Raw genomic sequence first — 14,169 nt, 5'->3', positions numbered from 1 at the left:
ATCATGAGGTATCATCATTTTCACAAGTTCTTAGATTAGCAGCTGTTAGGCCCAATTGTGCTCCTTTGTCACAGGAAAGACTTGCAAGGCTTCTGCAACAGAATCCCAGGGACACATGAGAGCTTCTCCACGGCTAAACTCAGATCCTCTGCAGTGCCAGGGTGCATTAAAGAGATTATTGTAAAGACCAACACAATGTCTGAACTTCAGTAACCGATCACCAGAACAATATTTAGACAAAGTTCAAAAATGTTGCATTGCCAGTGTCTTCATCTATTTATACACTTTTTAAGGCTTCCTGTTTGACAGCGGTGCTTTGTGTGGCATCTTTACTGCAGCAGTGAAATACTTTACAACAGGACAATTGTGTTCTGTGCTCTCTGTCACATACGTCAGTGCCTTAGGATCTATTGATTCCTATTTTAAATATATAAATTATACCGAGTAGTATTTTAATTAATAACAATAGAAAGCAAAGCCACACTTATCTAATGACACCAGAGAGGTTAATATATTTACTTTTATTTAGACTTTTACTATATTTATAATTACATAATTATATTTACATATATAAATACAATTATATTTACTATAATGTGTCATTCACTCTTGATATTATTTCCCGATTAAAATTGTTATCATTGCCTGAAACATGCCTCTGTAAACAAGTCATTCAGAATATGTGACAACTAAAAAGTGAAAGAGCCTGTTGATCAGTGACGAACGACGGCAGGGGACAGAGCGGAGGCAAAAATACTCGAGGAAATAGCACAAAACAACCTGACCAAATAAAGGAGGCCATTTCTGCTGAGTGAACACTGATCTCCCTATATAAGAAGGAAGGCTGGACACCCACAAGGACTGCCAAGCCTCCAGTCAAGGTGAGTGAGTTACAGTCTTTTATTAGCAGGAGGAGAGCCAGCAGCTTAATGAACAATGCAGGGCATGATCATTTACTGCCAGAGACAGGACCGCTGTGCTAATGCCAGGACTTTACCTCAGACCGAGTGCCTTTTATTTATTTTATTAGTTTAATTACACTTATTCATTTGAACAATTTATCTTTTCTTTTTCTTCATCAGAACCCTCACAGGACCATCAACAGCTGTTTTTTTTTTCTGAAGGGAGGGGAAAAGGTAATTGCTTCCCATGTTTATCAAAAGACACTTTTAATTAATAGCATTGTTTATATGCTGTAAATGAGACTTTGATGCTTGAATATCCAGCTGTTCATTTAGCATTTTGTGAGATGGTTTACAAATCAATTAACAGAGTTCATGTTGAGGCTTCTCACTTTATTAACATGTTTGAATCATTGAATAAAGATGAGAAATTGTTAGTTTTGTTTAATGTCTAGTGCCTTTTACCTCTTAATATTTTAATATTTTGGAGCAGATATAGGCAGTCGTGGGTTACACACAGATTGGAGTGTTTGTTACAAAGTATTTTAAACACAGTCCAGCTGTCACTTCATTTGACATCCACAACAGCTTCAGGATTCTTTATCCTCGTGCAGTACTGTGTTGCCATCATGAGCGAGAAGAAATAATGACTGTTGTCTTGTTTTACTTACTTGCAGTAAAGAGTCATCATGGGAGACGCAGAGATGGAGTGTTTTGGCCCGGCGGCCGTTTACCTCCGCAAGCCAGAAAGAGAGCGCATTGAAGCCCAGAACACTCCATTTGATGCTAAAACAGCATACTTTGTGACTGAGCCCAATGAAATGTACCTCAAGGGGAAACTTATTAAGAGAGAGGGCGGCAAAGCCACTGTGGAGACTCTGTGCGGGAAGGTGAGAGTGCCTTGACTCTGCAAAACCTTTTTTATTGTTATTGTAGTGTAAATGTTATAGAGCCGAGCTGCATGAGCCAGACTACTTGATTGAGTGGGTGAGTTCAAATATCTGAGTGCAACAGCTGCACTGATGCTAGTGTGGTCTCATTCAGCACTGAATGAAGGCCTCAGGATTGTATGCATATTAGAAAAAAATGACTAAGCAGCACAGCTTCATTTTCAGCTAAAATAAAACAGAATAGCAGGAAATGAATTATGTGTTGTTTTTCTGACCTCTAAGGGAATAGATAAACTGATTGTCTTTGCTTGTTTAATAAGTTTGGCCCACTTGCCCACTGATATCTGTGCCACTAATGTTTTTTTCTGTCTGTGCGTTAGACTATCACTGTGAAAGAAGATGAAGTCTTCCCCATGAACCCTCCAAAGTTCGATAAGATTGAGGACATGGCCATGATGACCCACCTCAGTGAGCCTACTGTGCTGTATAACCTCAAAGAGCGCTATGCAGCATGGATGATCTACGTGAGTTTGTCTTGATCAGAACTCCATAGCTGATACTCGTGCTCATGACAAAAGGAAGATCTGCATCATAAATGATCCTCTCTGACTCCACAGACCTACTCTGGGCTGTTCTGCGTCACTGTGAACCCCTACAAGTGGCTCCCAGTGTATGATTCAATGGTTGTGGCAGGATACAGGGGCAAGAAGAGAGTTGAGGCTCCACCCCACATCTTCTCCATCTCTGATAACGCCTATCAGTTCATGCTCCAAGGTATGAAGCATGTGTCGCAGCACTTTGCATGTGATACCAGGCTCATATAACAAGAGAGGAACAATTTATAAGTTTTGAACTTACCTTGTGGAGCAGTAGTAAAGATAAAATAACTTACATATACACATTAAACTCTGATAGTGGGTCACCGCATTACTGTTAATATAAATGATGGCTAATATCTTTGTTACTGTTTCTCCACAGACCGTGAGAATCAGTCCATCCTTATCACGTAAGTTTCTTTTTTAGAATTCAGCAAATGTTTGTGCGTGTGTGTGCACACGATTACCCAGTGCAAGGGGGTTTTCTTGCTAATGAGGTGTTTTTGTGACTACAGTGGAGAATCTGGTGCAGGAAAGACTGTCAACACTAAGCGTGTCATCCAGTACTTTGCGACAATCGCAGTGGCTGGAGGAAAGAAAACCGAGCAAGTCCCTGGAAAAATGCAGGTAAGTCATGCAATGTGTTTTAAATTATGTATATGAAAATAAAGAAATACACAAAATACAAACATCTGTCATTTTAAACTTTCAGGGGTCCCTTGAGGATCAAATCATTGCAGCTAATCCACTGCTGGAGGCTTATGGTAATGCCAAAACAGTGAGGAATGACAACTCATCCCGTTTTGTAAGTGTCTATTAATTAAGCCTTTCTAAATAAAATTTTAAAAAAATAATCATCATACTAATCCAGTCTTTTCTTTTTAAAAGGGTAAATTCATCAGAATCCATTTTGGCACAACTGGGAAATTGGCCTCAGCAGACATTGAAACATGTGAGGCTACAAATGATCAAGCACATCCTTCGTCTCTGTCCTGTTAGCCTATGGACTTTCTTATCCTCATCCTGATTTGTTTTACAGATCTGCTGGAGAAGTCTCGCGTGACGTTCCAGCTCTCTGCTGAGAGGAGCTACCATATCTTCTATCAGCTCACAACAGGCCACAAACCTGAGCTCATCGGTTAGAGAATAATAATGAAAATATCTCAGTTTTTCCATAGCTTGTAAACAACAATATATAACATATATGTGTTGTTTCTCTGTATTGTATAGCGTATTATATTGACATGTATTTTTTTGTTTTCTTTAGAGGCTCTCCTGATCACCACAAACCCATACGACTATCCCATGATCAGTCAGGGTGAAATCACTGTCAAGAGTATCAATGACGTTGAAGAATTCATCGCTACTGATGTAAGAAAATGATTAAATATAAGTTACTATGAAAAAAACAATTAGGACTGTATTAAATGAAAGAGCTTTGTGTGAATGACTTATGTATTTTAATATACCTAGACTGCCATTGACATCCTGGGCTTCACCGCAGAGGAGAAAATTAGCATGTATAAACTGACCGGAGCTGTGATGCAACACGGAAACATGAAGTTCAAGCAGAAGCAACGAGAAGAGCAGGCTGAGCCAGATGGCACTGAGGGTATGTTGGACCTTTAAAAACTTTAAGTATGAAACAAACTAAAAACACTATTGCTAATTGTCCTACTGTCTTTCTCTCTACTCTCAGTCGCGGATAAAATCGCCTACCTTATGGGCCTGAACTCATCTGACTTGCTTAAGGCACTGTGCTACCCAAGAGTCAAAGTTGGAAACGAGTTTGTGACTAAGGGTCAGACTGTCCCGCAGGTGAAATATCCTAATCCATCCCGTTTTTACCACTTTCACGGTTTATTTGTGTGACATTCTCTCATCCTTTGTCTTTGTTGTCGATCTGTAAAATCAGGTCAACAACGCCGTCTCGGCGCTCTGCAAGTCCGTGTATGAGAAAATGTTCTTGTGGATGGTCGTCAGAATCAACGAGATGTTGGACACAAAGCAGCCGAGACAGTTCTTCATCGGTGTGCTCGACATCGCTGGATTCGAAATCTTTGATGTAAGTGAGACGGAAATAGCACCGTTTTATACCTTTGTTATTGAAACATTTCTTGCAAGAAGCTTTGCTTTGGACAGATTTTAATGATGAGTTATTGGGTTTGATATAATAAGGATTTTTTTCCCTTTTCAGTTCAACAGCCTGGAACAGCTGTGCATCAACTTCACCAATGAAAAACTGCAACAGTTTTTCAACCATCACATGTTTGTCCTGGAGCAAGAAGAGTACAAGAAAGAGGGCATTGAATGGGAGTTCATTGACTTTGGCATGGACTTGGCTGCCTGCATTGAGCTTATTGAGAAGGTGAAGACACTTTGTGTTTTTTTTACCACGTGAACTCTGTACTGTGTGTTGATAAAAACAGAAATCAGTCTGAAGCCTTGAAATAATTTGCTTCATGTTTCATCCTGGCAGCCAATGGGTATCTTCTCCATCCTTGAAGAGGAGTGCATTGTCCCCAAGGCAACAGACATGACCTTCAAGAGCAAACTCTATGACCAGCATGTTGGCAAAAGTGCCCCCTTCCAGAAACCAAAGCCTGCCAAAGGCAAAGCTGAGGCCCACTTCTCCCTGGTGCACTATGCTGGTACTGTTGACTACAATGTCGTCGGCTGGCTGGAGAAGAACAAAGACCCCCTGAACGACTCTGTGGTACAGCTCTACCAGAAGTCTTCAACAAAGCTGTTGGCTTTCCTCTATGCATCTCATGCCGCTTCAGAAGGTATCAATTGTAATTTCTCCACAGTTTATTAGATATTAAAAATGCATTGCCATTTCTTGCTTTAATCATTTCACTGTAACTGTCCCACTGACAGCTGAGGGCGGTGGTGGCAAGAAAGGTGGCAAAAAGAAGGGTGGCTCCTTCCAGACGGTGTCTGCATTGTTCAGGGTAAGATGAGTAAGAATCACTTACTAGAGATACTTGTCATTTATTTTGTTAACTCGATGCTGTTTTAATGCTTCAGGAGAATCTGGGCAAGCTGATGACCAACCTGAGGAGCACTCATCCTCACTTTGTGCGCTGCTTGATTCCCAATGAGTCAAAGACGCCAGGTACATGGCTGAAAGAAATCAAACCTGTGATGTGCTTTCACTGTTTCACATTTACATTCTGTCACTCTTGTCAAAATGTGTTTATTTAACGACATATTACAGGTCTCATGGAGAACTTCCTGGTCATCCACCAGCTGAGGTGTAACGGTGTGCTGGAGGGGATCAGGATCTGCAGGAAAGGGTTCCCCAGCAGAATCCTCTACGGTGACTTCAAGCAGAGGTAACACTGCTAGCATCTTCACTGACAATGAAACGTTTTTTTATTATTATTACTTTTATTATTATCTTAAAGCCACTGCATCTGACTAGGTGATTGAACTCTTTACTTTAGATACAAGGTATTGAATGCTAGCGTCATTCCTGAGGGACAGTTCATTGACAACAAGAAGGCCTCAGAGAAACTTCTGGGATCCATCAATGTGGACCACTCTCAGTACAAGTTTGGTCACACCAAGGTAGAGAAAGAAAATTCTCTCTGGAAAATGCTGTTTATGCTGAAATGTGGAGAATAGTTAACAAATGAAAAATAATTTGTATTAATAACTTTCAGGTGTTCTTCAAAGCCGGTCTGCTGGGAACTCTGGAGGAGATGAGAGACGAGAAGCTGGCTGAGCTGGTCACAATGACTCAGGCTCTCTGCAGAGGTTTCCTCATGAGGCGCGAGTTTGTCAAGATGATGGAGAGGAGGTAAGCTGTCTGTTGCTGACGCTGTGACAGATGTTTGTGAAACCTGCAATTTAATTTGTAAAACAAACATTTTATAACTCGTCCTTTCTTTCTTTTATCAGAGATGCTATTTTCTCCATCCAGTACAACATCCGTTCATTCATGAATGTCAAAACCTGGCCGTGGATGAAGCTGTACTTCAAGATTAAGCCTCTGCTGAAGAGTGCAGAGACAGAGAAAGAAATGGCCGCAATGAAAGAGACCTTTGAAAAGACCAAAGAGGATCTGGCAAAGGCTCTGGCTAAGAAGAAAGAACTGGAGGAAAAGATGGTTTCTCTGCTGCAGGAGAAGAATGACTTACTGTTACAAGTGCAGTCTGTGAGTTCAGTCGCTACCTTGCATGCACAGTGTCTACAGATTATATTTATTTATTTAGGACAGTGCATGTTAATGAACGTAAATGTAAAAAAAAAAAAAATTACATGAATGTAAACATGCCAGATTATAGCCAAAGGCTAATTTCCATCTGTTGTCCTTAAACATAAAAAAATAGACATAATAATTCATAAAAATTCATCATTCATTCATAATAAAAACTCCATCACCAAACTTACACATACACACCATTCTGTTCCCAAATAAAACATTAAAACTATACAACTCATACATGATCACACACTTGATTTGTCCATAACCAGTTTTTAACCTTTGCCTTAAACAAATTGAGTGTAGAGCATTCTCTAATGGGTTGAGGAAGACTGTTCCACAGATGGCCACCCTTAACAGAGAGGACGTTCTGCCCAAATGCTGTCCGTCTGTGGGGTATAAACAAGTCTCCTCGGATTGTAGCTCGAGTGGTCCTGTCTGAGCTTTCTTTATGCCTAATGAACTGCTTTAGTGGTGGTGGAGCAAGGGAGTGTAAGACTTTATATATTAAACACACTCTTTTAAGTTTCACTAAGTTATTGAAGTTCAGTAATTTATGTTTTTTTAACACATGACAGTGGTGGTGGGAAGTCGGTTTTTTGTCAAGTAGTTTTAAACTTCTTTTATAAATGTTTTCAATAGTTTTAAGTGTTGTTGGACAAGCAAGTGACCAGGACGTCAAACAATAGTCCATATGAGAGATGATCATTGAGTAAAAATAAGTTTTTGCAACATTCATATTTAAATTATTACGTATATGATTAAAATTTCGATTATTAAATTTAAGTACCTGGGACACTTTATTTATGTGACTCTTGAAGGATAATGTTGGGTCTAGAATGACCCCAAGATATAATTAATTTGATTAACAAACTTATGTTGCCTTTTAGGAAGGTGAAAACCTTGCTGATGCAGAGGAAAGGTGTGAGGGGCTCATTAAAGCAAAAATCCAGCTTGAGGCCAAACTCAAAGAGACAGCTGAGAGACTGGAGGATGAGGAGGAAATGAACGCTGAACTGACTGCAAAGAAGAGGAAGCTGGAGGACGAGTGCTCTGAGCTGAAGAAGGATATTGATGACTTGGAGCTGACCCTGGCCAAAGTGGAAAAGGAGAAACATGCCACTGAGAACAAGGTTATACTCCCTCTTTTAACAATGTATTGTTTTGTTAAGTGTTGAGAAAATCATTTGTAAGTTTATATTCATGTCAACTTCTGTAGGTCAAAAACCTCACAGAGGAACTGGCTGCTCAAGATGAGTCCATTGCCAAGCTGAGCAAAGAAAAGAAAGCCCTCCAAGAGGCCCATCAGCAGACCCTCGATGACCTGCAGGCAGAGGAAGACAAAGTTAACAGTCTGACGAAGGCCAAGACCAAGCTGGAGCAGCAAGTGGACGATGTGAGTATTTTTAAAACTCATCTGAAAACCAACAGTTCACTAATACACTTTCTAAATCCATGAAATATCTCTGTCTTTGGTAGCTTGAAGGTTCCCTGGAGCAAGAAAAGAAGCTTCGCATGGACCTTGAGCGGGCTAAAAGAAAGCTTGAAGGTGACCTTAAACTGGCCCAAGAAACCATCATGGATCTGGAGAATGATAAGCAGCAATCTGATGAGAAAATAAAGAAGTAAGAAAAATAATTCATATATATTTATCTGCACTAAAATATTCTCTGATAAATACAACTGTAATATGCCATTATCATTTTTTCCCCTTTAGGAAGGACTTTGAGATTAGCCAGCTCCTGAGTAAGATCGAGGATGAGCAATCTCTGGGACTGCAGTTACAGAAGAAGATAAAGGAACTTCAGGTATAATTAGAAGTATTTACTATAGCAAAAAATCTTCAAATATGTTCAACTTAGCTTAAACTTTTTTGTGCTTTAGGCTCGTATTGAGGAGCTTGAGGAGGAGATTGAGGCTGAACGTGCTGCTCGGGCCAAGGTGGAGAAGCAGAGGTCTGATCTCTCCAGAGAGCTGGAGGAGATCAGTGAGAGACTCGAGGAAGCTGGCGGAGCAACTGCAGCTCAGATTGAGATGAACAAGAAGCGCGAGGCCGAGTTTCAGAAGCTGCGGCGTGATCTCGAAGAGGCCACCCTGCAGCACGAAGCCACCGCCGCAGCTCTCCGCAAGAAGCAGGCTGACAGCGTGGCCGAGCTAGGAGAGCAGATTGATAACCTGCAGAGAGTCAAACAGAAGCTGGAGAAAGAGAAAAGCGAGTACAAGATGGAGATTGATGACCTTGCAAGCAACATGGAGGGTATTGCCAAAGCCAAGGTAATCAGAGCGCTAAACTTGCAAAAGTGGAAAATAAACTGTAATGTTATTATTTATGTATGTATTTATTTCTTTTACTAATACATGCTTTATTTCATCAGGCAAACCTTGAGAAGATGTGCAGGACATTGGAAGATCAGCTAAATGAGCTCAAGTCAAAGAACGATGAAAATGTTCGTCAGCTGAATGATATCGGTGCACAAAAAGCACGACTTCAGACTGAAAATGGTACGAAACTCACTTCATATGAAAATCATGTTTTGTATTACCTTAAAAAAATGAAATGACTGACAAAGGAGCCGAGATTCATGATGTAACCACTTCACCTGGTGGGTTGTGATAGTGGTACTGAGGCAAAATGCAAACAGCAGCGAGATCTGTAACAATGGAAATTCACATACATTTTTACAAGTTAAAAATGTAGTGATGTGGATATTTCTAACCTCATTAGGAATGCTATTCACAAGTTTAGGGTTCATTAAGGTTTTTAATATCGTTGTTCTTCAGTTGCAACAGTGGAAAATTTATGGTGCATCAATGTATGCTTATTTCCTGCTCTTGTTGCTGTTGAGTATGCTAATAACTAAAAAATTGTTGCTTAGGTGAATATTCACGGCAGATCGAGGAGAAAGAAGCTCTCGTGTCTCAGCTGACCAGAGGCAAACTGGCCTACACTCAGCAAATCGAGGAGCTTAAGAGGCACATAGAGGAGGAAGTCAAGGTAACAGAATTTGAAAACTGTGTGAGAAGAAAAGGCGAAAAAATGTTTTCTGTCAAATAATTATCTGGTTTTTGTTCTGATTATAGGCCAAGAACGCCCTGGCTCATGCTGTCCAGTCAGCTCGTCACGACTGCGACCTCCTCAGGGAGCAGTATGAGGAGGAGCAGGAAGCCAAAGCTGAGCTGCAGCGTTCAATGTCCAAGGCAAACAGCGAGGTGGCTCAGTGGAGGACCAAATATGAAACTGATGCTATTCAGCGCACTGAGGAGCTGGAGGAGGCAAAGTAAGTCTCCAGCCTTATATTTTTTCTCGTGTCGTGATTAATATACAGCAAGTCTGAAAATTGAATGTTCTTAACAGGAAAAAGCTCGCCCAGCGTCTCCAGGATGCTGAGGAGTCCATCGAAGCTGTGAATGCAAAATGTGCCTCTCTGGAAAAGACCAAACAGAGACTGCAGGGTGAAGTGGAGGACCTGATGATCGACGTGGAGAGAGCTAATGCTCTGGCTGCTAACCTTGACAAGAAGCAGAGAAACTTTGACAAGGTACGGTATTTTTGTTTGTATATAAATATGATGAGAGTTTAAAAGAAAGAGAAACTAAATAGTTTGCTGTATCTTCAGGTTCTTGCAGAGTGGAAACAGAAGTATGAGGAAAGCCAGGCAGAGCTGGAGGGAGCTCAGAAGGAGGCTCGTTCTCTCAGCACTGAGCTGTTCAAGATGAAAAACTCCTACGAGGAAGCTCTTGATCACCTGGAGACCCTGAAGAGGGAGAACAAGAACCTGCAACGTAAGACCATTAATCCAGTTTTCACCAAGCACTCTGTCAATAAAATACACTTGAGAAGAATTTTGAATGTTTAAATCGACCAGTATGCTCATGTACTGAAAATCTGCTTGAACAGAGGAGATATCAGACCTGAGTGAACAACTTGGCGAGACCGGTAAAACCATCCATGAGCTTGAGAAGGGAAAGAAGACAGTGGAAAGTGAGAAGTCAGAAATCCAGACAGCTTTGGAAGAGGCCGAGGTAAAACTGAATCTATGATTCCTGAGCTGAGTTTGGCTTCTGTGCAAAAGAAGTGCATGCGCTGCTCAAACAATTTGAAGCATATCTGTGTGAGATTTATCCTTGAAAAGTATTCGATGCGCTATGTCTGAGCTATTTTTCTTCTTTATTCTTCTTTATAACAGTCAGTTTGCATATTTATACTAAAGGAAAGGTTGTGTTAATATGGTTCACACTTTTTCAAAGGCTACTCTGGAGCACGAGGAATCCAAGATTCTCCGTGTTCAGCTTGAGCTGACCCAAGTCAAGAGTGAAGTTGACAGGAAGATTGCAGAGAAGGACGAGGAGATTGAACAGATCAAGAGGAACAGCCAGAGAGTGATCGAGTCCATGCAAAGCACTCTGGATGCTGAGGTCAGGAGCAGGAATGACGCCCTGAGAATCAAGAAGAAGATGGAGGGAGACCTGAATGAGATGGAGATTCAGCTGAGTCATGCCAACCGCCAGGCAGCTGAAGCCCAGAAACAGCTGAGGAATGTGCAGGGACAGCTGAAGGTGGGTCCACTGAAGGATTTGCCCGAAGTTTCTAAAATTATCTGAAAAGTAGCTTAAAGTGGGTACTGTTACCTCTTAATGTTACACATTTCAGGATGCCCAGCTCCATCTTGATGAAGCCATTAGAAGCCAGGAAGACATGAAGGAGCAGGTTGCAATGGTGGAGCGCAGAAACAACCTGATGCAGGCTGAGATCGAGGAGCTGAGAGCTGCACTGGAGCAAACAGAGAGAGGCCGCAAGATTGCTGAACAGGAGCTGGTTGATGCCAGCGAGCGTGTGGGACTGCTGCACTCTCAGGTTAGTTACGATTCAAAAACTTCATATGTTTACAATTTGACAGGTGAAAGTCAGAATATGTGATTCATTATCCTGTATTTCCTTTCAGAACACCAGCCTTATCAACACCAAGAAGAAGCTGGAGGCTGATTTCATTCAGATCCAAGGTGAAGTGGAAGACGCTGTCCAGGAGGCCAGAAATGCTGAAGAAAAGGCCAAGAAGGCCATCACTGATGTGAGCCACCCTGATGAATGTCTATACTGCTGTAGCATTACTCTACCAACTATATTAGTTGGTACAACAATACAAATGACAGTTACAACAATACATATGATATGAAATTTCAGGCTGCCATGATGGCAGAAGAGCTGAAGAAGGAGCAGGACACCAGTGCTCATTTGGAGAGGATGAAGAAGAACCTGGAGGTGACAGTGAAGGACCTGCAGCACCGCCTTGATGAAGCTGAGAACCTGGCCATGAAAGGAGGCAAGAAGCAGCTCCAGAAACTGGAGGCTAGGGTAAAGACCATTTTTCACCAGCATGACCTCAACTGTTTTTTTCACAGTATTTATTTTTGAACTCCCATCATTGTCATACATTGTTCATATTTTAGGTACGTGAGCTTGAAACTGAAGTTGAATCTGAGCAAAGACGAGGAGCTGAAGCTGTCAAAGGTGTTCGCAAGTATGAGAGAAGAGTGAAAGAGCTTACCTATCAGGTAGGAAGGTGTTTTATTTCATTTTGTTGATGCTGGTATCCCGGGAAAGTCCATATGATTACATTTGCTGTGACTTTATGTAAACTGCAGACGGAGGAGGACAAGAAGAATATTGCCAGGCTTCAAGATCTGGTGGATAAACTGCAGCTGAAAGTGAAGGCCTACAAGAGACAGGCTGAGGAGGCTGTAAGAGAAAATGTTTCACAGTATTAAATACTTTGCTGTTTATGAGTCAGTCATTTATTCTCTGTAGCTTCAGTCTTTATGACAGTTAACTCCATTGTTTTATCTCATTTTAGGAGGAGCAAGCCAATACTCACATTTCAAGGCTGAGGAAGGTTCAGCACGAGCTGGAGGAAGCTCAGGAGCGCGCTGACATCGCTGAGTCCCAGGTCAACAAGCTGAGGGCTAAGAGTCGTGAAATTGGAAAAGTAAGTAATGCATAAAATTCATGCATTCATAATTGATTTTGTCCTTAATTATGAGATTTCAAACTTCTCAGGTGAAATTATTAGTCAAGTTATTTTTGCTTAATTTCTGACACACAGACACAGACAAATGTGTACATAAACAAACACACATACTCACACTCTCTAAACACTCAGTTTCAGAGATTGTGTTTTGCTTTAAAATCTTCATGATGTCAAAGAAAGCAGGTATACCTAAGCTGTCACTGTAAACTTCACCCATCAAATCTTCTAATTGTGAGGGGCAGCCAATCAGAAGAAAGGCAGGGGGAAAGGAGCTAAAATGGTGATGTTTCAGACAAATAATAAACTGTGTATAAGATAAATGGGTATTATCTTAAATAATGAACAACTAAAACACAGCACTGGAAATGATCAAAAAAGGTCTCTTTAAAGACAGAATATTTTCTCTGTCTTCACAGGGACAAAGTTTTCCTTCCACAGTTTGAGTGAACTTATCGTGTGTGTGTGTGTGTGTTTTTTTCTGTCTGTTTCAGGGAAAGGAAGCTGAAGAATAAGCTGCAACTTCTATGAGTGACTCAAATGAGAATCATAAAATATGATTTTTTGTTGAAATGCTCTCATTAAATGTTGTTGACTTGGCCTGCTTTCTTTAAACGTTCCACAATAAAAACAAAATCCTTCAAATCTGAGTGTCTTCATAGTTTTTATTGGATATATTATATTATATTATATTATATTATATTATATTATATTATATTATATTATATTATATTATATTATATTATATTATATTATATTATATTATATTAGGTGCCTTGTTTTTTGAGACTGGAATCTAGTCAGTAAAAGTAAGGGAAAAAATGTATAAGGTCAGGCATCGCACAAGAGAGGTCAAGAAGAGAGTCCAGGCAGGATGGAGCGGGTGGAGATGAGTGTGACGGGTGATTAGTGACAGAAGGGTAACAAGTGTTTTAGAGACAAAGTTAGAGAGGTAAGGCTGATGTGGTTTGGGTTTGCAGAGGATATATTAGATGGGTGATGTTGAATATAAGGGAAGAGGAAAAGAACAGAGGAAATTCATGGATGTAATGAAGGACACCACGCGGATGGTTGGTGTGACAGAGGAGGATGCTAGTGATAGCGTGAGATGGAGATGATCTGCTCTTGTTATCTCTGTATTACACATATTTACTTTTTTTTAATCCACAAGTGTAAACCCACAAGTTGTGGTTGTAGGAGCAACAAAGCATCAGATAGCTTTTTAACTTTGTATATCATGTCATGTCTAAACTTCTTCAGACATTTTATGCGAAAAGTAACGAAACACATCATCACTGTCTGCATCGTACCTGCACAGCCTTCCTCTCATTGAGCATGCTGCTAATGCTGATGTATTTGTCCTGCACAGCAGTGAAAAATATTATTCTAAAATGTCAGCAGACACATGCTGAGTTCAACTGTACAGTGTCTTTAGATATGAACCATTTAAGATGGGGTGTGGTGCGTTGCTGCTTTTTCTAACACCAAATTATTTAGTCAAGTCCTCTGGGGCAAGGCAGCAATCCAGCATATGTTTCCTCTTCAGGG

The 14,169-nt window shown here is 40.7% G+C and overlaps 1 protein-coding gene and 1 long non-coding RNA gene across 2 annotated transcripts in view; one reads left to right on the top strand and one right to left on the bottom strand.

Moving 5' to 3' along the window:
* LOC146387191 (uncharacterized) overlaps positions 1-12,574 on the bottom strand; it is a 32,956-nt gene extending 20,382 nt beyond the window's left edge. Inside the window, exons 1-2 of the long non-coding RNA XR_014800266.1 lie at positions 12,472-12,574; positions 12,145-12,335 (exon numbers count right to left, since the gene is read on the bottom strand). This is a non-coding gene — a long non-coding RNA (uncharacterized LOC146387191). The remainder of the gene's footprint in view (positions 1-12,144; positions 12,336-12,471) is intronic.
* On the top strand, positions 1,016-13,227 carry LOC146387190 (myosin heavy chain, fast skeletal muscle-like). Its single transcript, XM_084928607.1, has 40 exons — positions 1,016-1,136; positions 1,580-1,792; positions 2,173-2,316; positions 2,410-2,566; positions 2,771-2,798; positions 2,904-3,015; positions 3,101-3,193; positions 3,277-3,340; positions 3,428-3,526; positions 3,656-3,759; positions 3,862-4,000; positions 4,088-4,206; positions 4,304-4,453; positions 4,586-4,756; positions 4,868-5,174; positions 5,269-5,342; positions 5,419-5,506; positions 5,609-5,726; positions 5,838-5,961; positions 6,057-6,193; positions 6,295-6,550; positions 7,489-7,731; positions 7,818-7,994; positions 8,078-8,223; positions 8,316-8,406; positions 8,483-8,872; positions 8,974-9,100; positions 9,475-9,593; positions 9,680-9,876; positions 9,954-10,137; positions 10,216-10,381; positions 10,497-10,621; positions 10,847-11,155; positions 11,250-11,453; positions 11,542-11,667; positions 11,781-11,951; positions 12,047-12,151; positions 12,242-12,337; positions 12,451-12,582; positions 13,116-13,227. The coding sequence occupies exons 2-40, from the start codon at positions 1,592-1,594 to the stop codon at positions 13,134-13,136; spliced, it is 5,814 nt and encodes a 1,937-aa protein (XP_084784733.1). The 5' UTR covers positions 1,016-1,136; positions 1,580-1,591; the 3' UTR covers positions 13,137-13,227.
* The last annotated feature ends 942 nt before the right edge of the window (positions 13,228-14,169 follow it).

The sequence above is a fragment of the Perissodus microlepis genome, chromosome 5 (assembly GCF_051167445.1).
Source record: "Perissodus microlepis isolate ML-2025 ecotype Zambia chromosome 5, ASM5116744v1, whole genome shotgun sequence".
Lineage (NCBI taxonomy): Eukaryota > Metazoa > Chordata > Actinopteri > Cichliformes > Cichlidae > Perissodus > Perissodus microlepis.
The sequence above is the reverse complement of the archived record's forward strand: the minus strand, read 5'-3'. Positions and strand labels throughout refer to the sequence as shown.